Source organism: Caretta caretta, chromosome 13 (genome assembly GCF_965140235.1).
Source record: "Caretta caretta isolate rCarCar2 chromosome 13, rCarCar1.hap1, whole genome shotgun sequence".
Taxonomy (NCBI): domain Eukaryota; kingdom Metazoa; phylum Chordata; order Testudines; family Cheloniidae; genus Caretta; species Caretta caretta.
Genome location: NC_134218.1, coordinates 9126495 through 9151843, shown reverse-complemented (window position 1 = coordinate 9151843; position 25349 = coordinate 9126495). Strand labels below are relative to the sequence as shown.

Here is a 25349-nt window from a genome sequence, read left to right as displayed (position 1 = left end):
CCATCAGTAGACCAGTTAAAACCACCAGCCAGTAAACTTGACCAACTGGACACAGATTAAAGAGATGTAACCAGCTTCTTTGATTTTATTTTTGCATCAGATGGGAACTGATCGTTTTCATTAGGTGGATGGCTTGCCCATGAGTTGTTTGGTTTGCCATTGTGCTAAATCCTTCGGTTCTGGTTGGTTGTGTATTTGGTCTGCTAGCTTCTTTACTTTCATTTTACTGTATGTTATCTGATGTTTACAGTTATGTACCCATATGCCTTATGAATTATATTTTACTAAATTAATAAGTTAAAAGGCATGTTTTAGCTGAAATGAGTCTGTGAGGTTTGGATCTGAACTTCCCCATGCTCAGGGGTGTTTGGATCTGGGGTTGTAGTCCAGGCTTATCTGATTTTCAGAAACAGGGGGAGAAGTCTGGGCATTGTAGTGTGGGTTCTACACATACACTCTCTCTCTGTCTCTTTTCTTCCTCTTTCTCCACTCCTTCTGAGTGCCCAGAGTACTGAAAAGAAGCAGCAGCAAACTCTCCCCAAAGGGAGCACTTTTTAAACCATATTCTTATTTTGTATTACAGCTCCTCTCCATTAAATCCCTATATACTCCTGAAGCCAAGACAGAGTCTATTACTGTAGCTGCTACCTGCTTCTCGATTCGCACGCTGTGGCATAATGTGCAGAAAAGGCCAGAATACATGGTTCTGAAAACTGTGAAATAGAAAGGCAGCCATGTAGCGGAGCCAGTACACTGCACCACTGTGGGGAAGGCAAATTCAGGAGTTCCTGTGGACTCCGAATTTCTTGGCCAGCAGAAGATCAAATAGGTCACCCAGATGACAAGTTTAGTCTACTGCAGTACACTCCCTGCTAGGAGATATACGGTTCAGTGTGAGCAGCTGTGTATGCCATTCTCTTAATTAGAGGGAAAATAGTATCCCAGAGCCATAGTCTCTAAGCAATAGGGATGATCAAAGGGGGATGGCATCCTCAGTATAAAGAGGTGGCCAAAAGCTCAAAAGACTGGGAATGGGGCCATAAAAAAGAATCAAAGCAACACTTTTTTTTGTCTGATTAAAAAAAAAAACAACAACTGCAACCATTATGCTCAACACAGCATTTTAAAAGTTCCCATGCTTACTAACATCCCGCTATGCATAAACTGTGATTCATTTGGGACGTTGTTAATTAATATTGGCATTGCTTAGCCTCCCGCTGCTGGCCAGCTTCTTGCTCAAGAACTGTTTCATAATAATAATTTTAAAAAAGCAACATTTCATGTTGAAACAGTAAAGCTCTTCTTCAAAAGTTTGACAAGTCTATTAAGGCAGAAAGGTGGGGGGAGCAGGATGTCGAGTTTTTCCCCCCATTGGTTACACTGAGTTCCCTTACAGTTGGCAACGCAAACAACCTAACTCTTTAGCAAGCTGATGTCCACCAGTAGCAGATTCAGGGGTGTCAGCTTTTTGTTACCCTGATTTTTAAGTACAATTCCCAATGGGAAGAAGCTGCCATACGCCATTGCAACTCGGAATGTTGCATCAGCCAACAGAGTTGCAGCTTTTTCATTTTAATTTCCTTGTGTAAACTAATGGACATGGAGTCTTTATTTCAAAAATAAACAAAACTCCTTTTTACTAAAGCTCTGCATATGGCTGTTTAGCAACTATGCACTAAATCCATGGAACAGAGGAAGAGTTCAGCAGTAGTGGATTAATATATAAATGGATTGTTTTCCCCCCCTCTCTAAAGCCTCCTTAAGTGCTGACTGACAAAATAAAACCTGAAAACTTTGTGTGCTAATTGTGTTCCTTGGCTTCCAGCCCATTAGCTGTCTATCTTCCTCTGCATTTTAAAGAGTTTCATGTAAGAGCTTTTTTCTTCTGTTTACAGGCATACCGGGTAGCTTATTCAAAACCACGGATAGGTCTTAAGGTCAGAAAAGTGTTCCCCTCCCCCCATCCCTTATTTAAGAAAAAACAAGAGTGCTTGAAAACATCATCCCCAAATAGCAGCACACCACATACAACAGATCGAAGACACGAGGGCTGTCTTTGTGTTTTTCCTAGAAATAAACATGAAGGGACAGCCAACACTAAGCACCACAAAATTACCGGGCTAGTTCCTCATCTGTTGTCAATTGATGTAGCTCTGCTGAAGTCAGTGAAGCCACGCTGATTTACCACAGCCGAGGATCAGTCCCATTGTGGAGCTTATTAAATGTCCTCATGAGGATTCTAGCATGTGTCAGACCATCATCTCTGAACTTGTATCTCAGGAGAAGTGTGATTAAAAAAAAATCTGTTTCTTGTTAGTATGCTCTGGGGAGTGTATGTGAGAACAAGTGATTGATGCACCTGCATGATTTCAGTCCCACATAATATTCCAGTTCAAATGATATAACTAAACATATAACTAGAGATGTTTCTGGAGACATCTGCAAAAGAAATGCTCGCGCACCCTTTTTATAGCGTGACCTGAATTTAAACACACACACACACACACACACAACCACTACTGCATTCCTGTAAAGAAAGAATCTCTAAGAGGTTTTCCTGTCCCTCACGGATGTTTTTAAGGGTTGTTGGGTTTTTTTGCAGGAGAGAGTAGGTGCGCCCAAGAACAACAACAAAACATTTGGTCAAGCCTCATTTCCCCTCCCCTTCCACTTCAGTTTCAATTTCACAATTGCAGTTACTAGTAAGCAGTCTCTTACAGTGCCTGGAAAAAACCCAGAGCTGTGCATGAGTGATTTCGTCTTGCTAGTACCTGAGACTGGGAAGTGTAAGTGATCATCAACAAATCATGAAATGGGCTTTGCGCTAAGGGCCAGATTTTCAAGAGAACGGAGCACCATTTATTTATTTATTCATTTGTATTTTGGAACATATGGCTAATGTGCAAAAAGCTTACAACATAAGTATAAGATGATAGCCAGCAGGTGGATGTGGCAGACAAACAGACGGGGGGGGGGGGAACACAAGGAAGCAATCAGACAATAAGAGCTCAGCTTCCATTTAAGCACCAAAATAAGTAGCCAGATTATAAAAAGAGCTCAGTATGTTTGGGGGTGGGGATCTCTTGAAAGTCTGGCCATAAATCTCTCAATGGAAATTGCTGAGAAATGAGCACTTCTGAAAATCTGACCTGTGTTCAGACACCTAAGTGGGAACTGAGCTTTTTTGAAAATATGAACCCCTGGGTTGTTTCGGAAATCTGGGCCCGCATGCTATCAAATGCACAAAAAAAGATTCCTATGGTCTCTTTCACTTATAGTAATATAACGTTCAGTTGTAAACAGTAATAGAAAACAATTCTGATGGAAATGTGATTTCCAAGTCAAAGTGTCTACAACATGTAGACATTCTATTGCCATACCTTCCAAGGTTGTTTTCAGCGTTACACCTTTGTTCACAACATTTCCAAAGATACCACTATTACATACTTTCAAAACAATTGGAAGGTTGGACTGGTGGTTGCTACATGAATATACCTGCAGTCTCTCTCTTTATACCTCTTCTAGCTGAGGTTAGAAGATCTAACTGTGGATCAAACATTCCTAAAACAATTAACGATTGTCCCTTAGAATACTAGTTAACATGTGACTATGAGTTGGAAGGGAAGTTTAGCAGCAGAACTTTGAGTTAAAGTTTGTGTAATAGAAAGATCTGTAATGCTTAGTTATGTGCGTAACTGTTATCCAAGAGTAGTCCCATTGAACTCAATAGAACTAGTCCCATACTTAAGTCTTTGTAGGATTGTTGCCTAAGAACTAGAATTAGTCCCTGACAGCTGCATTTACTGTATTTTGCTAATCCATTCTTACAGACATCACAAATAGCACATTTCATTGTGCTCCTTTATTGATCGGGGGAAAGATTCAATTTGACAGCAGTTTCAGAAAAACCTTCATGCTGTCCAAGATGTGGTAGAGTCATTAACTATTCTAAGCTGACATATGGAAATTTAGCATTTAATGTTTGCCCTGACACACTAAAGCAGCATCATGCCAAGTTACCAGCTGATGCCCAAGAATTTAAATAAGTACAAAAATAATATCTGAAATATTTTCTGGTGCCACTTTTTGGATTTTAAAATTCATGCTTTGATTATTTTTGTTACACTTAAACTCCCTTTGGCAGGGAAAAAGGGGGTTGAAATTCCATTGCATTGCCCACTGCAGTTGGAATAAATTAATAGGATTTTGCAGCTTTTTGCAGTTGTATTTGTACAACTTCATCTTGAAATAATTTTAATTTCAGTGACTAGGCTTATAATTTTTTCAAGCATGTTATACAGTTGGCTGTACATAATTATGTTTTACAGCCTTAAGCACTTGCAATCTGCTTACCTAAACTATTCTGCTCTAAACATGGCATTTAAGTGATGGTGAAGGAACTGTCTGTAATTTACCGGTTCTGAAATTAAATGATTGGTTAATATGTCAAAAATACTTCAAAAAAATGAACAAGGATAGTCAACATGTCTGTCAGACAGAGTACAATTATCTGGAATTATAAAGACAATGCGTTAGGATCTTGAATCTTACTGGACTGTATGGTCTCTACATGTACAAAACAATCAAATATCTGATTTGCATGGAAAATCAAGAGCAAGCTTTTTGCTTCTAGCAGTCATAATTTTTGGAATGCCCTTTCCCTGGAAGTGTTCTGAGAAGTAGGTGGTGTAAGTAGATTACTGTATATCCTTTTTCAATATATTATTAATAGTAACACTTCCCACTTTAAAGCATCTTTCTTTCAATGATCTCAAGGCATCTTTGAAACATTAACTAAAGGCTTGTCTACATGGTGAGATAATGTGTTCTATAAGGGGGTGATTTCTAAATCGTACTATCATGTTGCACATTAATTGGTCCATGTAGACCCTTCTGGCGTGCACTAAAGTTTCCCTAGTGAATTTTAACATAGTACTGTTTCAAACAGCACTCCATTAAAGCACACCAGTAGAGTCTACACAGACCAATTAATACATAGCATGTCAGTGCACGTTAGAAATCACACCCTGTAGAACGTATTACCCTGTGGTGTAGACAAGCCCTACACTTCAAAACACCATGCTGTAGGTAAGGGTTATCACTGCCTGTTAGTGAAACACAGCTGCATGTGCGAACACATGCCTAATTTGCAAGTGCATTTCTTGTAACTGCATGTACAATTTGGGTACTTGCATGAAATAATACTTGTTCATGAACAAATACTTGTCTAAATGACCATCTGTTTGTCCAGCTACCTGATTTGCTCCTACAGTAGTGGGAAGTGCATGTACTAATTAGGCACACAGTTAGGCTTTTTTTGCACACGGTCCTTGGCTTCTGATGTTTTCCAAAGCTGTCTCTCTAAGTTTGAAAAGGAAATGTTGAGATTCTCTCAAAAAGGAAGCGATACGCAGGGTTGTATAGACACTCTAAAAGCTGTAGGCTTACGGTGTTTTTAAAAGGAGAGGGCTGTATGCTGCAGTATGGTACAGCAGTCCTGTGTCACATATTAAAGGCAGATGGGTGGGGACCATAACAGTAAGTATTGCTGGAGATGAACTAATCTAACACACAGATAATTCAGGTTAGAGCAAACTGGATCATCAGCTCTGGGGGAAAAAAATACAGAAACTTAGTTAATGAAACAGAAAAACTTGCCAAAGATTCAGTCATATGAATACATTTCAAATCAGTGAAGTTCAGCTAAGTTTGAAATTTACTTTTTGGCAATCTCCCATCCCTAATTAATGAAGCAGTTCTGCAGACAGGAGCAGAGGCTGATGGAGTCTGAGGACATCTGTATAAGGGGGATTGGTTGGGTAAAGATATCTTTGACAAGTAGACCGTGAATGTAAGAATTGCAGCTGGGTGAGTGTGACCCAGGGATCCCTTGGGGACAACTGGCAGAGGGCACAGGGGCTACACGGGGGCTTTCGGGATCCCCTGCGTCAGATATATGCACAATAGCTCACCAAAGAGTGGGATATGAGGTCTCTGCCAAGAGCCCATTGATCATCATAATTACTGTGAAATGTATGTGTGGATAGTATTTAAGAAGTTATGTATCTATGCTAAAAATTATGTTTGTAAGGTCTTGGAGTTAAGGCAGGTCACCAGGAGGTTATATACCTTGGAAATGTTTCTTTCAGACAGGAAATGATACTTATCTGGTCTTTGGTGCATTCTGTGCCTCACAATACCTGCCTATCCACATATTGAACAAGGGGCAGAAGGAAAGATTGTGAAATGTCCCAAAGAGGAAATTTACAGGGTGAAACAAACAGCAGGGGTGCAAGGAATATCTTGGGGTGCAAGGAAACACACGGGATCCTCCACCTAGGAGGTAACTGACACTGTGCTTGTCTCATGAAAGGAGAATCACAGCCAACCTGGCTGAAAAGCTCTGCAAGGATTTTGGGTGAGCAATACTCTACCAGGCACGAGAGTATTTTATTAATAAATCTAGGCTCTAGAATGCATGTTATGGCTTTACTTTCCATATAACCCTTTGTTGCCAATACTTCTACTTACTACCACTGAAATCTCTGTCTGGGCTTTGTTAAACACAGAGCTGGTTTCTCTATAAATATTTCTAAGTGCTGTGGTATTAAACAGAGCAGTGATCTGACGTGGAACAGGTAAGCTGGGATGTCTTGTTTCTTTGGAAGCAGCAGATCTATAAACACTGTGAGTGTCCAGTGGACCAGGGGCTGGACACTCTAAGGAGATACTTAGAGGGTTGCAGTGTGCCAATTGCTAAGCTGTAGGGTGGCAGCAGGACCTACAAAGCCTAAAGGGGAGTGCTTGCGTTGCCATGGCCAGTGGAGTTGGGTAGCTGACCGATGATACGCACAGACTTTCCCATGCTAAGGGCCAGGGGTGGCAAAGTGTCTCACAGCCCTGGGTATCCCCTGGAAGCATTGCAGCGAGTGGAAGGTAGCTGGAGAAATTGTCTTTGACAAAGAGGGATAACTGCAATAGGAATCAAAAGGGTCTCTGAAGATGAAGAAGGAAGAGGGTTTTGCAGAGAATTGTTGTCCTTAGATTGTTGAAGTGGAATAGTACTAGAAAGGATCATAGGGGAGAGAGGAATAAGAGGTAGAGATCAGCAAGGGGAAATTATTTTAGGAAAATGTAAATCACAGATGGGTGGAAGGGATTAGGCTAGATTCAGCAACAGTTGCCTTCAGAGGAGAGCAGGAGTTGATAGCTGGAAGTGAGGGGGATGGAGAGCGGAGATACAAATTCCCTTTGTTTACCCACACCTGTAAATATTTCTGTAATCAGGTCGGGCCCCTTTGCAACACTCAGTTGTTATAAAGGAGCTGTAATCTGGATGCAAACACTTATAAAGTTTGCAGACATGATACCAAGTTAGGAGGGGTTGTAATTGCTTTGGAGAACAGGATTAAAATTCAAAATGATCTGGACAAACTGGAGAAATGATCTGAAATAAATAGGAGGAAATTCAATAAGGAAAAATGCAAAAGTACTTCACTTAGGAAGGAACAGTCAATTGCACAAATGCAAAATGGGAAATGACTCCCTAGGAAGGAGTACTGAGGAAGTGGATCTGGGGGTTATAGTGTATCACAAGCTAAATATGACTCAACAGCACACCACTGCATTGTTGAAAGAAAAAAAAAAGCTAACATTCTAGGACGTATTAGCAGGAATGTTGTAGGCAAGACATGAGAAGTAATTCTTCTGCACTACTCCACACTGATAAGACCTCACCTGGAGTATTGTGTCCACTTCTGGGTGCCACATTACAGGAAAGATGTGGACAAATTGGATAAATCCAGAGAAGAGCAACAAAAATGATTAAAGGTCTAGAAAACATAACCTGTGAGGAAAGATTGAAAAAAATGGGTTAGTTTAGTCTGGAGAAGAGAAGACTGAGTGGGGACATAACAGTTTTCAAGTACATAAAAGGTTTTTACAAGGAGGAGGATGAGAATTTGTTCTTGTTAACCTCTGCGGATAGGACAAGAAGCAATGGGCTTAAGTTGCAGTTAGGGCGGTTTAGTTTGGACATTAGGAAACACTTCCTAACTGTCAGGGTAGTTAAGCACAGGAACAAATTGCGTAGGGAGGTTTTGGAATCTCTGTCAGTGGAGGATTTAAGAACATGTTAGACAGACACCTGTCAGGCATGGTCTCGTTATTATGTGGTCCTCCCTTGAGTGCAGGGGACTAGACTAGATGACCTCTCAAGGTCCCTTCCAGTCCTATACTTCTGTGATTCAGAAACAGCTCTAAATAGCTTTTTAATGCTCCCCACCCCTTCCATGGTTAGAACTCTGGTGCAAGAGAGAGTCTGGCCCAATGTTTGAAGATGTGTGGAGAGTGATATTCCCAAAATGGTTTGCCTGTCCCAGACAGCTAAGAGGCACTCTACCCCTATACAAGAGGTCATACTGAAAATTGGTTTTATTATATACCTCAGAGTATGCCTTATGGTGTACCTGAAATCAGTTTTATTTGCAATGTATTTGGAGAGCTTGTGATGCATACAGCATGTGTTCTTGTGGTATATATGGTGTGCATACATGTGCACACTCATGTGTGTGTGGGGTGCATACGGCATGTGTATATTAGTGAACACTGTGCATACCATGTTTACAAGTGTGGTATGTGTGAGATGCGGACAGTGTGTCTGTATGTTTTTGCACAGGGCATGCAGTATGTGTGTGCATGTGTTTATGCACCATACATACCGTGTGCGTGTATGGTACATATGACCTGTATGGATGTGTGTTTGTAGACTTGTGTCTGACTGTAGTGGGGCGATTGCCCCTCTCCTGGGCGGGGGTGGGGAGGAGAAAGGGTTAAAAGCAGCCCGGGAGAGGGTGGCTACTGCTGGGGAAAAGCTGATTGGCCAAACAGCCTCAGCTAGCACCATGCCCCAATCAGGGCCCAGCTGGCTCTTATAAGAGGGCAGTGGGCCAGGAGCAAACAGTCTCCTCTAGCTGTAGAGAGAGATGGGCCTGGCTGCTGGGGAGTGTAACACAGTATGCCGGGCAGGGGAGCTCTGGCCTGGAAACCCCCCAGGCTGCAGGCCTAGTAGAAGGCCAAATAGGTATTGGGGTTGCAGAGGGTAGCCCAAAGAGTAGGTAGAGGCAGCAGGTCCAAACCTCCCTTGCCTATGATGATTGGTTTATATACTGCAGTCTGTCCCAGTGTGCGGGGGCTCAATGGTGATTAGCAGTAGCCAAAGACTGAAGTGAGGTGGGTGTTCCCCAGGGAGGGGAGACCCAGAGACTGTGGGAGTACTCCCAGGGGGCAGCACCCCACCTAAAGGGGCACCGTGGTTCGGGAGGGACATATGGGGGGGGGGGCAAGCGGGACACCGGCCTACGGAGGGTGCTCCAGAGGCTGGAAGAGCTAATTCCCGAGGATGACCAGCAGGAGGTGCCACAGGGGTGAGGGCCACCATGTTACACTGACTTTTGCTCACTTGTCAATACTCTATACATGTTGCTCTCAGAGTTATTGGAGTCCCAACACTCTTCCAGCAGTATAATCTAAGGAAGAAGTGCTGCTCTTGGATGTCAGTGTTCAGCGGCCTTTGTCCTTAGTACAAAGGAGCACACGTTCATCCAAGGGCAGAATTTGGCCCTAAGAGATATGGTATGAAAAAATTTCATCTGAGAAGTTGTATAGCATCTCCATAAAAGGACACTGGGATCACAGCCATCTCTCAGAAACTACACCAATGAAAAATAAAAGAGGGAGGATTTAAACATGCATTAATGCCTGTAGCAGATTGCTGACTCACCACCGCAGCACCTCCTGCTGGTTGCCTCAGGAATTAGCTTTTTTCCAGCCCCAGAGCACCTCCTGCTGACTGGTGTTGCTCCTGCCTCAGGCCCCCCCCATGTCCCTCCTGGGCCCCTGTGCCCTTTACCTTGGGGTTCTGCCCACTGCAGTCCACCCAACACTTCCATGGGGAACCCCCTGCCCCTATGCCCACCTTCCCTCAGTGGCTACTGCCAATAGTCATCTAGCCCCCTTTCTCTTGGGCAAACTGCAGTCTGTAATGGCCACTCATCATTGGTAAGGAGGTTGGACCAGCTGCCTCTGCCTAACTCTGGGCTGCACCTCCTCAGCCCCACCACCTCTTTAGGCCTTAAACATGGTCTCAGCCAGGGGAGTTGCCAGGCTGGAGCACCTCTTGCCTTTCCCCAGCACAGCTCTGTGTCAGGTATCCTCCATTCCCAGGCAGCTAAGTCCTTCCCGCTCCAAGGCTGGAGTGGGTCTCTTTCTAAAGCTAGAGAGAGACTGTTCACCTTCTTGCCCAGCAGCTCTTTTATCAGCCCAGCCTGGCCCTGATTGGCTGCCTCCCAGCCTTTTCCTATTGGCTCTCAGCCCCAGTCCTCTCCCAAGGCTGGCTTTTAACCCTTTCAGGGCCAGAGCGGAGTGACTGCCTCGCTACAATGCCCTTTAATATTGTCCTTATGATAGATATTTTCTTTTAAGGAGAATTACACTTTCAGCCATTTCAAGTTTAGCTCATCCCTTTGCTGATGAATGAAAGCACTTTTCCATATATTCTACACAATGTAATATATGCTATAGGAGGAAAGTATCTTGTTATATAGCTGGGATCATTAGAGACTTAATACAATGTTCAGTGTAAAAGATCACTTAGGGATGAGGGTACCGATACAGTGACAAAATTCTTAATCCCTGCCCTTCCAACATCCACAAAGTAATATCCCAAAAATTAATCTAGGCAGATTTTGAAGCCCAAAACTTAGAAATTTAGAGTTTTATTATTGTTTCTAGTGTTATACATTGTTAGCTGCTTGTAAACAGGTTTAAAGGTTTCATTTAAGGCTGAGGGTAGTGTCTCTAATCCCACTATGTGTGACCAGTAATATCTGTAGGCATACTACAGCGTGAATTGAAATGCACTGCTATTTAAGGTCAGGAGAGCTAGGCAACGGGGAAAAGATATAGCTTATTATGAAAGTAAAGGTCACACCAAGACAAATTATATCCCATGAGAGTGGAAAAAACTTCCCTTCATGAAGATACAGCAGTGTCGGTTTCTTAATGTTTACCTTTTCGCTGCCCCCACACTGTGATATGAAGAGGAATGCTACTTGAGTTGAAATGCCTGTATGCTGGTTGTACAAAGACTGTTCTTTCCTCGCTGATGTGATATGCCGTTAGATTTTATTTTTTTAAAGTGCTTGGACCAGATCCTCAGCTGGAGTGAATTGATGTAATTCCGTGGAAGCTAACGGAACTATACTGATTTACTTTAGCTGAGGACTGGCCTTGTTAGTTACAGTGATATAGTTAACCTTGTTAAGGTTGATATTTGCTAATTCTTCTAACCTCCTGTAACAAGTGCTCTTATTCTTCACATAGTACCACACCCAGGAGAGTGCTGGTCTCTCTCTTTCCTACATTGGCTTTGTGATGGAAGCTAATGGAAGGCTTGTGGATGGACCCACAAGGGTACACTTTGAAAAGACTTCAGGCAAAATCCCAATATTCTTGCTTGGTTTTTACTTAGTCCTCACTCATGCATAGCTGTCACTGACTAGCTGCTTGAGGAAGGGCTGCAGGACTGAATTATTAAGAAGGATGTCAGATTGCAGTCCTTTATTAATAGATTAAGGAAAATGTCCTCCTGTAGCATGCAGACCAGTGACTTTCCCATCATGACAGTTACTAGCGCTCTTTCTTGAGCTACCAGAGCAATTTCATTTTGTTTGAAATTCCTTCATGCAAGATGGCACTAATTAAAAGGATGGAGTCTCCAGGCCCCCATCATTTAGTAAGGAGCCCTGGGATCTTGCATGAAGGGAACCCAAACTAAATGGAATAGCCCCAGTAGCTTAAGAAAGGGCCAAGTTCTCTGCACCTGGAAATGGCTGTTCCTCCATTGGAGGTGCCCCAATTACATCACCAGGGACTATGTGCCCTAGTAACTCTCACGATGAGAGCTCAGACTAGTAAAGGTGGGATTGGCAGGTTTGGGTATCTAAATTCTTGCTGTGGTAAAAAAATATTGGTAACATGCAACTATATGTTCTAGATCTTTCAGTAATGTTCGTTTTTCTATCCATTTGCCCTCCCTCCAACCCTCTGTATTTTTTAGTTTCCACAATGTGGTACAGGTTTTCAATTTGAAAACTAAATCTATTGCAAAAGAACTGGAGACCATTCATAGTGTTTTAGAAACTACTCCTCTGTATCAATTAAGATTACATGTAGAAGACCCATTAGCTTTGGCCACTTCCTGTTACAGATGCATTAGCTTTTTGACCTTCATAATAACAAGTAATGAAGGTCGCTTAATTAGCTAATCATGAAGACCATGCAGCAAATTACAGTATATTGAATCTTCACCAGTAAAGAAAAAGAGACCTGATGGCAATAGCATCAACTGTCAGCCATTGCAGGTCCCTGTCTCCACTCTAAACTCTGGCACCAGAGTACCAGAGTACCAGAGTAGATAAGAGTACAGCAAGCTTAGATGCTATATGAGTTCAACAGTCACTTAGTCCTGCAGCATCCAGACTGCTAACTCATGCTAAAACACAAGTGCTCTACAGTTGCAAACGGTATTACAGCAAAAGTTAAACTGCAGCTGATAGCCAGTGCAATTAGTATTGCCACTTTGCAAAGTCTCGTGGCCTTGAAATATCTCTCATGATTGTATTGGAAAAGCAGATTTTCAATAACACATTAAGGTCACTTTATTAAGCCTAGTTTAGATGCTCCCTTTTCCCTTCTGCTTGGTGTTGCATCTTCCCCTATATCACACACAGGGCAGAAAGACAAAACCTAAATAAACAATCCAGAAAAACCTGGAGGGAAAGACATAGATAAAAAGAATAATCAGGAGGGGTGGAAATCAAGGGACGTACATCCACACAGGCTCTTGCTCATGATCAGAAACTGGCCTGCTGGGAGGCTGAGTTGACGAAATATTGGCAGAAGCCAAAGAACCTGAAAACATTAGAAGCTCAGATGCAATTCCAAAATTTAGTAAATTTTCTTTGCCACCCTATCCAGAGGGTCAGTGCGGAGGAAACGGACTTCTACTGGTAAGTGTCAGCTTGGAGGCCAAGCAGATTTATGATTAGATTGCTGGCACTTACAGAGAGTACCTGTAGTTGCTTGAAAGCCACCATGAGGTTTACTACTTTGTATTTTAGTGTTTTCACATATACAGATCATATGAGTCAGATGTAAAAGCAGAGGTTTTAATGCAGGCAAAAGAGGTTCTTAACCCCCAAAGGCCTCCAGTATAATATTTTTACTCTCCTTTGCATTGAACTAAATCAATTTAAAAAAATCTTACAGGCAAGAGTTTCCAGAGGATTCAACCTCACATGAGAGGCATCAGGCCACTAGGACTAAGGGAACACCAGGCTAATGGACAAGACCTCCACAGTTAGGTTTTTGTGGGGGGGGGGGTAAGTGTTTTGAGCTCTTCCTTAGAAATGTTGACAGTAGCTACATAGAGAGACAGAAGAAATCAATAACTCAACTCTATTTGGTATTTCCAACCTTTCTCTGTTTGTCAGCCCAATTGAAAGGGGTAAAGGTCCCCTCCCAATCAGCTTGTTTGTAGACTGTCATTACAGGAAGCTGGGAACACACTACATATGATAATAGTTTTATGTTCTAGAGACTGAAGGCCTGAGTGCTACCTCTAAAACTACTTCTGCAGTAGTTAGTGGGAATTCTCCTTTAGCTCAGGTATGGTAGCACTTTTTCTTTCAGATCTGAAGGTCCTTTTTTCAAGTCCCAGCAAAGACAAATTCCTCAGAAGACAACTGCAGTTTTTTTTCTTTCTTTCCAGTGTCTCCCTCCCTGCCTGGGTGGCAGTTTGAGGTCACTGGAAGATGTACGAATAGAGGACAGAAGTTTTATAAATATTATTTTAACCCAATGGTTCTCCACATATCTCTCACATAGTTATTCTCTGTCCATTTTACTTTTGACCATGCTTCCCGAAATCAAATATGATTAAAAGTCAACAGGCAATAATATGATTGGAGAGGCAGTGTTAGAAATCTGCTGTTTTACTGATTTGTAAATAGATATTGAAATTATAGCTGAGAATGTTTACATGAATAATTCTTAAACATACTGCAAATTCAGTTTAATAAAAAAAAACCTTAGTAGGAGTCTCAATGAGCAATAAGATGTAGCCGAATTAAAATATTGCCACTAAATTTAATGAGCCAAACTTAGAATGCTTAAATTTACTCTTAAGTGTGCTAATTTAAAGGATTTGAATATGTTTGCATTTCTTGGCTTCCATGCAACACTTGGAATACAGGAGAGAATATAGCCTTCAATTATTTTCCATTTGGTCCTTTTAATGGGCAAAATAGCCAAGAGCTTAAAAATGAAAGAGATTTGTTTAGCATTGACACTGTTCTACATGGCCATTAATAATTATGGAGTGCAGTGTAAAACAGAAAATCAGATTCAACTATCCGGGAGTTATGCAAATATTATTGTTACAGTTTCATTTTTTACATTGAGTTTTGTGGGATGATCTATCATATTTTTCAGTTTGTTAGTAGAAACTGAAACAGAGGATAACTTGGTCATTTTGCTTTGCCCAAATACATCCCGAGCTGGGTACACCTTCCCTGTGACCTGTAAATGACTCATTTTGTATCCAGTAGCAAATATTATACAATGACAAAATAAGTCCACATTAACTTCATATCATTTCGTGATATCATATATTTCACAGCAGCTCTGCTGAGTGAAATACAGTTGTGTGTCGTTACATGGTATCTTGGATTATACATGATTGGGTAATTCACTAGCTATTGGGGTCCCCTGAATTGCCAACTATACAGTTCTCAACAGCCCCCTGTTCCTTTTCTCTCCTGTCAGAGAGCAGCACTGTGTCACCCTGTAAGGTGAGAAGGTTAGTAACTGCAAGACCCAGGACAGGAATTAGGAATATTAAGACTACAAGGATATGTTCAGTAGAAACAAAACAGATGTATAAAGTCTGTTACCTTGAACAAGCTCTTAAATTGAAATCTCACCCAGTAGTAAAACTTATTGGAACAATATAGCTGGATATTAAATCTTGATGGAGGTTTATGTCCCTTAAGATTTTTGCCTAAAAAATGTGACATGAAGGATACTTAGCATGTGAAAGTCCATTAAAATTCAGCAATGCTAGAAACCATAAAATCAGATCTGATGACAGAACTACGTGAATTTTATATCAAGGTTTACATCATACATGTATTTTGGCCATTATGTCAGAATCTTTAAAGGGGAAAGAGTTATTTCTGTTTTTACTGACATTGGTTTTACATCTGTGTCATTCCTTTGATCTGCAGTTATTCCAGATTTATTATAGTGTAAATGGGAGAGCAGAATCAGACTCAAACTCTTTCCAGTTATGATTTGGGAATTAATTTAAATTATTGGACATTATTTTGGTTGGCTCAGCAGAGCTTGAACCTACAACATGCTGCAGCTTACTGAATGACACGTCTCATTAAGCCAACAGGGAGGTCTGGTTGGGACTCAGGAACTGAACCAGGTCTCCTGACTCTGTCACGGGCTTCCTTTATGGCCTTGATCATGTCACTCAATCTCTCTGGGCCTCAGTTCCTCATCTGTAAAATGTAGATAATATTTCTGTACCTCACTGGGATGGTATGAGGAAAACTCCACTCGTGTTTGTGAGGCGCTCAGGATAAGCTGAGGAGAGCCATGTCAGAACCTAGATATACAGAATTATAATGTTTGTCCTGATTCTGAATCCAATGAACTCCCCATTGAAAGTGCATTTCTTCATGTGGTTAACAATCCCAAAGGCTAAATTCCTTCCCATGTGTTTGTGGAGAGTGAAAACCCTTTTATAAAGAATGAATCCATTACAACAATCACCAAACATCAGAAGTTAATTTAATGCACACGTCACTTTAACCAGGTCTTCATACATACTGATACAGTGCCTAGCACTGTTGAAAGTTGAGGATCCTGGGAACCTCTGGGTGCTACAGTAATAACATTTTAAATATGTTAATAAATTTAACCTTTCACCATCTGTCCTGTAAATAAAAAACAGCATAATTCTCATCATCATTATAAATGTAAGATAAATGAATGGCATGCATGTGTGTAGTCTTCACTCATAGTATTATCATAAGCATGTGTTGCGTTTTTCTCATTTACCAGATATAAATAAGATATAAAGCTGCTCTTTCCTCATCTAGGAAGTTCCCTGAAACGGTGATTCTTTTTTTAATATGGTAAACTGGTTCAGTAACTATTCTGACAAGCAAAGCTTATATTGTATTCACATAAGTCTTAATAGATCAAAAAGATTTACTAGATTACACGCTGGGAATGGTCAGAATATTCCAGATAGGAAGTATTCTCTTTTTTAAAGTATTCTTTTTTTAAAAATCTCATTAAATGTTAAAATTACATGTTCTGATACAAAATTAATGTGCTTTTGTACAAGGAATACCTCAGTAGTGGCAAGCCATACTATGTATGTCTCATTGTCCTCAGTCTTTGTGACCACTTCCCCATAGATAATTTCTCTCGAAAACCAAGTATTTTTTGTTTTCTTACTGGAAAGTAAGTTCAGGTAAGTGATTCACCACAACTTTTGAGTGATTTCCAAATGTTTGCAAGATGTAACAAAGTGTATTTGTTTTGCTCAATGTAGTATAATTATCTCCTAGATTTCCTTAGTGCAGCTGGATAACTCCTATGTATCTCGTGGTGTATTTCATTTCCTGGATCTGCAGTGACTTACTTACAGAAAGTTTAACTCTCTTTAATGCAAAGGAAAGAAATCCATGGGAAGAAGTACATGCATCTATATTGGTCATGTATGGAGGGTTTCAAAATAGTAGCCCCCTCCTCCCAATTTCCTCAATCTGATAAACAAACCCTCATCTCCCCTTCAGAAACTACCTTTGCTCACCTAGAATGGAACTTCTTTTAATTCAGTTATTTGTGCCTCCTGCATGCACCGTAGTATTCCAGAGTGTGCAGACCTTTCAGAAAATGCTCTGCCATATCTGAGATACTAATGTACACTCCTCTATAAAAATGGATTTATATGATGTTCCCATTAATTTATTGCATTCATAAACCTGGCTGGAAAAAAAACCCCTGTTTTTCACGTTGACGCATGTAAGACAGTTTTTCACAGTGTGGGGGGTGGTAGTTTGTTTATTTGTACCTTGCATTTTCCTTCAGAAATAGCCCTGACATTACAAGAACTTCTTTTAAATGGCTGATCTAGAAATTACCTTCAGATTTAAAGCAATACAATCAAGGTTGCTAGGGTAACATCTTAGCCTGCCTTTTTATTTCCTTTTATCTGTTTCCAAAGTTCATGTCATTCTTCATGCCATATTTGATTTTTTTTGTTTGTTTCTCAAGGTGGGAAGGAGGCTGGGAGGAATGGGCTTTAAAAGCAATGCTGTAATGCTTTTTTCCCTAAGAAGACGTTCAAATGTAAAGCTAGCAGTCCATCAGGCATTAGTAACCCCGCATTAACAAGCCAACAAGCTTGTATTAGGAATGAAATAAAGGCTTCTGTTTTTAGAATAACATATGTGTGTTTACATACACATTTAGACTGGTTGAAAATGCAGTCCTGGTGATTGCAGAGAATTGTCAAAAGTGATTAGTGGGTGTCTAGTGATTAACAGATGCCCAGCTCCAAACACCTAAAAGGGGCTGGATTTTTAGAGGGCAAGCATTTGGCACTTTGTGAAAGTCAAGCCCCCTTTGAGGTGTCTCAGTTTAGATGCCCCCAAATTAAGGTACCTATAATCACTAGTTGCTTTTGAAAACTTAGGGTCTGTATGCCCAGTCAGCCTGTTAAAATTCTAGGCTAAGATTTTTCAAGGAAACCTGAGGGAATTAGGTGCCCAACTCCATTAGACTCCTTTAAAAAAAAAATCCCAGCCCTAATTATTTGCATGCATAATTTAATTGCAGTTGCATAAATTGTGCATGCAAATGGATGCACTTCTGAGAATCAGGGCCAGAATGTCAGAGGGTTCTGCTTTCTGAGTTCCAAAGGATCATTGTAAACAAAAGTGAAAAAAAATGAGTTGAAAGTTTATGAAAGATCTTTTTTTCTGCAGCCTAGTTCCAGGCCTTAGCATGCAGATCACCTATCAGAGTTAACAACGTTGCATATAGAAGGCTTGCAAGATTGGGCCTTAATGTCCTCCTAACTATATAGCAGGTAAAGGTATTTGAATATCAATGTCACCAACCCATTGTCCATAGCTTACTGATTGTTATCTTTAATTATTTATACAGATTCGTTCTGATAAGGACAGTGAGATCCATATCAGATACAGCATCACTGGAGTAGGAGCTGACCAGCCACCTATGGAAGTCTTCAGCATTGATCCCGTGTCTGGCAGAATGTATGTGACACGTCCAATGGACAGAGAAGAAAGAGCTTCCTACCATGTAAGTATGAAAATATCTTTTTTCTTCTTCTTTATGCATTGTACATGTATCCCCCTAATCCACAGCTCCTCTGCACTAGAATAGTGCAAAAGGACTTTGTGGCTACAATAGACACACAGATTTGGGTCCTTCCCTGAGTTTGGGGTCTGAACTCACAAAGTCAAAGTAAAACACTCAAAACTGCTAGATTTCAGCAGGTTTCACCTCATCACTGAATGTTTTGTGCAATTTAGATGTAGAACTGTGGACCCAACTTGTCTTCTCAGAAGTAGGGCCAGGTTTGCATTTCCAGTTTATGAGGAAATGAGAAAGCATGCGAGTGTTGCCCAGCTCAGGGTTTATTGATCACATATTTTACACAGATCAACTCTTTTCCCTGTGACTGAGAAAAGGACTAAGGCATTGTTTTCATAACAGATTTGCATGGTTTTCACTAAAGGTGCGATTCTGCATTGATTTAGTTAAATAGGTACATTTTGTATATGTCTACATGGGAGCTAGAAGGTGTAAGTTCAAGGAGCCAGACCTGCACTAGCTGTGATCAAACTAGCATGCTAAAATTAGAAACGTTGCTGTAGTGGCGTGAGGGTTTAACTTCCCCAAGTACATGCCTAGCATCTTGGATAGCATCATTCTTAAAGCAGCGATCTCCTCACACCACTAGCCACCGCTACACTTCAGTTTTTAGCACATGGGTTTGACTGACATGGATATGTCTCCTTGAGCTAGAATTTACACCTTCCAGCTCTAGAGTAGACATATCCTTTATGTGTAGACTCTCCATGTTGTTTTAAATGTGCTTACATTGGTTGGCCCTTGTTAAATAGGCAGCATAGCTATTGCCACAGTAGCATGGTAGTGTAGACACAGACTACAGCAACGGACGGGTTTTTCCCATCACTGTAGGAACTCCACCTCCCCGAGTGATGGTAGCTAGGTCAAAGCATTCTTCCATCAATCTAGCTGTGTCTACACCAGGTGGTAGGTCAGCATAGCTATGGCGTACAGGTGTGGATTTTTCACACCCTGGAGCTACCTAGTTACATTGACCTAAGTTCTAAGTGTACACCAGGGTTAAGTTTAGCCAATGTAAGGGCTGGTCCGGGGCGGCAAGTTGTATGGGCCTGTGGTGCCCGGACTCCAGGAATATTCAGGGCTCAGGGTCCGGCTCCACCAATGTTTGGAGCTGGGTCTCTTCCCTGGCCCCTGACTCACCCCCCCCCCCCGCACACCTCGCCCCGGAGCATCCTCCCCCCAGCCCTGGAGCATCCCTGCCTGAATGAAAGCGGCGCGGCTCTCCCTCGCCTGCCTGCACTGCCGGCACCAGCAGCAACTGCTGCCTAAGGCTACAGCACAGCACAAGAGCAGCGCTGGCAGCAGGCTGAGGCAGCTGGCTGCACCTCAGGAGGAGAGGGAGGAGGCACACGCATGCTTGGCAGCCCTCACCTCCCCCTGCACCCACCAGGAGGAGACGCCAAGGGGGCTTCCGGCAGGTGCCAACTGGTGTGGACCTCGCTCACCTGAGCAGCTGCTGGGGCTTTGGTGAGTGTTTGACCCTGTGATCCGCATCCCCTGCAGCCACCAATCCTGCCCAACGCTGGGCATGGGGCAGCCCCATCCCCAACCCCCAGTGAGGCTATGGTGAGGGGCAGCCCCTCCCCGTATGTGCCGCACCCCACTCCACCCCCTCCCGGAGCCTACACCCCAGCCCTTTCCCACACACCCCCTCCAACCCCCAAACTCCATCCCAAAGCCTGCACCCCTTTCCCCCTCCTGCACACCCACCCCTGCCCCAGCCTGGAGCCTGCACCCAAACTCCGTCCCAGAGCCCAACCTCTTAACCATCCTACACCCCAATCCCCTGCCCCAGCCCAGGGCCTGTAACTCAGACCTCCTCCCCTGATCCAAACTCCCTTGCAGAGCCTTAGGCGGGTAGGGAGTGAAGTTTGGGGGGGGGGGCCTCTGGGCATTCTGGGCACCACCAAAATTTCTACAAACCTGCCACCCCTGGGCTGGTCTACACTAAAAAGTTAAGTCAGCTGAAGTACATCGCCTGGGGCTGTGAAAACTTTCATGCTGTTTGTGATGTGGTAAAACCAACCTAAGCCCCATTGTAAACATCTTCTGTCAATCTAGTTACCTCCGCTCTGAAGAATCCCTTGTATGTCTGCAGCGTACAGCCCTGCCGCCAGGTCACTATAGCGTTTCTAGTGAAGACATAACCTGAGCCTGCTTTAAACTGATGTAGTGTCCACACACAACGTTACACTGATTTAGGGCATATCTTCATGAGAAAACTACTGTGGCACAGCTGTAGGACAGACCCTACAGCAAGAGAAGGTTTTCTATCACTGCAGTAAATCTATCTCTCCAAGAGGCACTAGCTAAGTCAACAGAAGAATTCTTCCCTCGACCTAGTGATATCCACACTGGGGCTTAGGTCAGTTTAACTGCATCACACAGGTGTGAAATTTTTTCACAGTCCTGAGTGATGTAGTTTAGCCAGTTTAACTTGATAGTGTAGCAGTGGTTTAACTGAGAGCTGGTCAAGTTTGTATATAGACCAGGCCTGAAAGAATGTGAGAAACCAATATCAACATTAGGGTGTCAGAGGAAGTTACCGAGTCATCACTCGTTACTGAAGTTGGACATGCAGTAACAATTAGTCATTTTTCATTGTAAATCGTCTGGAGGTGTTCAGACACAGACAGTACAGTGAGGAGATCATAGAAGATCTTAAGTAGGTAGATAGACTAATAGTAAATACAAGGGAATTAATAAATATTAGTAACACCAAGAGATGCTTCCGTAGACTCTACTGGCTCACAAAATGTTCTGTGTGCAGTGTAATTGGTCTCTGTATTATATTCTACAGCACAATTACAGTCACAAAGTAGAAGCAAATAATAAATACAGTCACACAAACTGATAAAAAAATTATATTACTCTTTGCACGCCAGCTGCACAAAACTTCAGTACTTCCTGCATCTGTCCATTCGCTCTTTTCTACAGTGGCTACAAAAGGTTGTTTCATAGATTGCTTTGTATCAACATTGAACACATTCTTTGGTATCATAATAGTCATTGCTGGAGATGCCATACTGACAATGCAATGGTATGGACTACTTCCACCACTATCCTATTCCTAACTGCTCTGTCAGAGACGCACACTTTGTTAGCTTTATCAGGTGTCCAGTTAACCAGAGTGACAATGCTTCTGTGCAAGAGTAGAGGGATAAAGAAAATAGATTACCGCTTAAGTTGGATGGAAAGAGAAATTTTCCCTGGGCAAAAAAGAATCCTAAGCAAAATTATTTTATCCTCTGTGAACAACAATTATTTTGCCTGCTGTGCCCATGAAAATATGAAGAGGATTATTTTGAAAAAGGCTCTATGTCGCTCCAGTGTTCGATATTTTTTCAGAGCTGCTGGGTCATTATAACAGTTCAGCTGTTATAATTCACAAACTAACCCCTTTGATGGAGCCATTATGATGTCAAGTACAAGACGCTCTGAGCCCAAAAAAAAATGACTTAGTTTCCCATAATAATGATTTATGTGACCCAAATGTATCCTATAAGTATATTTAGACCAGAAATTTCAGGAAAGCTTGGAAAAGGCTGCTGTGTGGTGGCTGGTATCACTTCCCAAAAAACAACTTCAATTTCTAACACCTGGAATCAATGAGAACTTTTAATCTCATTCATGGGAGTCTCTTTTCTGGAAGACAAGAGACATAGGCATAAACAAACAGCTACAGCCAAATAAAGGGTTAATAAATGATTAATAGATATAATAAGCCCATTACAGGCGGCAGTAGTATATGACACAACAAATCCTGCATGGGGTAGACTCGATGAAATTTGGTCCCTTCTAATCCCATGGTTCTATGATTCTATGTTTTAAATGGCTGTAAGCACATCAGTAGAAGGTGTTTATAGATAATTACAAGCCATGGTTACAAACAAACTTTTGACTGATTGGACTTTATAAATGTCCCTTTATATAAAGTGGTAACCCAAAACACTGTGGGGAGGCCAATGTTCCAGAGTTATAGGAAGAAAGAAAGGGCACCAGGTGCTTATGTGCAAGACTTCCCTATATGGGACATAACTAGATAGAGGTCCGATCTTTAGCTGGTGTTAATCAGTATAGCTCCATTATTTATTTATTTATTTTTGTAGTTCCTAGGAGCCCCAGTCATGAGCCAGGACTCCACTGTGCTTGGTGCAGTGCGCAGTTCTGGGACCAAGGAGATGCTGGGGGTGGAGTGATGCTGGCTGTGCCCCATTTTTCCTCCTCCCCTACAATACAGCAGTCCCTGCTTTGGTTCCTTTTGCCCCTCCTGGCATCAATGGCTGGCTTCTCGTTGGGTCCAATGAAGTTGATTGAGCTTATGCCAATTTACCATAGCTGAGGGTCCTGCCAATAAGCACCAATATTACTAGAAACAGGCCTGACCTCAGATCCAGACATGTGAACTTTGGGAAAATTTGGATCCAGATTCAGGTTTGGATCTGAATTTTATATCTCCGTTCATCTCTAGGTATTAATACCTAATGAAGATTCTTCTTAGCTCACCTAATAGAGTCCTGGGGCCAGATTTTCAGCTGGTATAAATCCACTTGAGATAAGTGGAACTACACCAGGTAAAGATCTGGCCCCTGCGTTTTTAGCATGTAACCTACTGAGTCATCTTCTGTGTGCTACAGGCTAGCAGTTCAGCTGTGATGCCTAAGTATGATCTACGCAGCTCCATTTCTTTACAGCCCCACACAGACCTAAATCTTTTTGGCATCTCTGTTGGTATCACATGCTGTCCATGTTTATTTTATTTCTAAATAACCTAAAAGCCAATACAAAAAATCTTCCTGAGAATTAGGGAGGACACATGCCAGAGTTCTGTTTCATTAACTCGCACGTTTTCCATGTATACTTTCTTTTGTATAATTCTGATTGCATCAAGATTGCTCTTCCTAAAGCACTCCTCTTTTAATTCTCCACATTAGGAAGCATTTGCCTGATGAAGCCCACCTTTTTTCTGAGAGGAATCATATCAATTTTTAATTATTTTGGTAGTTCTGAAGCAGAACTCGCTTGTCAGCTTTTAATATTTCTCTTGAGCATCAGAGGGATGGATTTTCCAAGGCTCTGACTCATTGTAGCAGTACTTTCTCTGTTACACAGATGTCTCTGTGTCTCAGTTTTTAAACAGTGCCAACTAACTTTCAGCAGATATCAGTGTTTAACATGGATCACTTCCCTCGCCCTTATCAGCCTGAGTTCCCATGAGCTCTCGGTGTTGTAGGTGATGACTCTCTGCTTACACTCATGGACAAATCAGTGCCTCCTGGTGCTTTTCTGATTATTTCAGGTGCCAGAACTTCCTATCAAGCTGCAGTCTGGTTGGTCTCTCATATATCTTCAAGCTTTGTTAACAAAACACCATCACCATAAAATCTAATATTTAGCCGTCAGGCAACGATATTCAATTAACATGCTTCATTTATATGCCTGTTTTTAAATACAGATATAGCTTGGAATAGTCCCAACCAGCACTTTGCTTCCATTAACACTTTTATTAAATATCAGTCAGAGGTGTCTGGACAAGGGGAGATTGGTTACAGGCTGAGATGGGAATCGTTTAGACTGTGGGGGAGACAAAAATTATTTGCGGTGTTGTAGTCCTATTGGTCCCAGGATATTAGAGAGACAAGGATGAGAGAATATCTTTTATTGGACCAACTTCTATTGGTGAAAAAAACAAACTTGCAAACTTACACAGAGCTCTTCTTTGGGTCTGTGTAGCTCCAAAGCTTGTCTCCTTGCACCAACAGAAGTTGGTCTAATAAAAGATATTACCTCACCCACCTGTCTCTGGTAGACAAAGACAATTAGAAACAAGGAATTTGACCCAGAGAAACTAGTACTAATTGCAATAATATTTTGAACCACGTTTACAAAAGCTTATGTGTAATTCTGGTCATTTGTGCCATAATAACTTGATTTACATGTTTAATCATGATAAAGTGTGTGCAAATTAGGCACAGAATTGTATGCCCAATTTTTTAAAAAGATCTGTCACTTACAATTAATATACATATGTATTCTCAGTATTAGTGCAGAAGTAGTATTTATATTTAACACATTTCACTGTTGACTTTGACTAACTACCTTCAGATAGCACCAGCCTCCTGTGTCATCAATAATCATGATGCTGAAGCATTTGTATGCCAACAGCTACATTTGCTCTAGAAATTGTCTGTAGAAAAAACACAGAAACCAGTGGTAGCTGCTGCCTAAGTATGTTAATGAAGACTGTCCTACTTTTAAAAATATTTGTTCAAGGGGCCTGGCCGGCTCTTTGGCTGGTACAAAATGGAACTATAACTACTTCCACCAGCAGAGGATCTGGACCACTAGCTAGACTTTATTTACATTTATGAATCCTATACAATGGTTGTTGGATTCCAACATTTTCCATTGATCCTATTTATTCTTTCTCTAACCTGCAGCCAAGATCATGCTCTCTACTTTGCGACAACTTTAATGTTTTAAAGTCAGCTTTATTAAACAGTTACTAAATACCTCTCCAAGCACCCAATTTAAATTCCATCTGATGGTCTCCCATTTAAATGTGTTTGTGTGTTCTGACTTCTCTTCTACCCAAGGCTGTGGTAACTGGCCTTTCAAACAGTGGTTTCTCCAGTTCCAGAAGACTTTAGTCCTTTCCTCAATATGAGCATGCTCCTTTCCAGTTGTCAGAAGTAAACATGACAGTTGTTTTGTCATCTTCTATGCCCTGCCCCCCGTGAACAGCTCACATACCATGAAAAAGCACTTAAGTGTATCAACTTCTAATCCCATCCGTTGTCTTATCA

At 41.7% G+C, this 25349-nt stretch overlaps 1 protein-coding gene across 6 annotated transcripts in view; it reads left to right on the top strand.

The window, feature by feature from the left end:
* The window catches only part of CDH4 (cadherin 4), a 671722-nt gene that overhangs the window by 504876 nt on the left and 141497 nt on the right, over window positions 1–25349 (top strand). For all 6 annotated transcript variants that reach the window (XM_075118731.1, XM_075118732.1, XM_075118733.1 and 3 more), the window contains one exon: window positions 18313–18468. In XM_075118731.1, the coding sequence (XP_074974832.1) occupies window positions 18313–18468 (156 nt within the window). The remainder of the gene's footprint in view (window positions 1–18312; window positions 18469–25349) is intronic.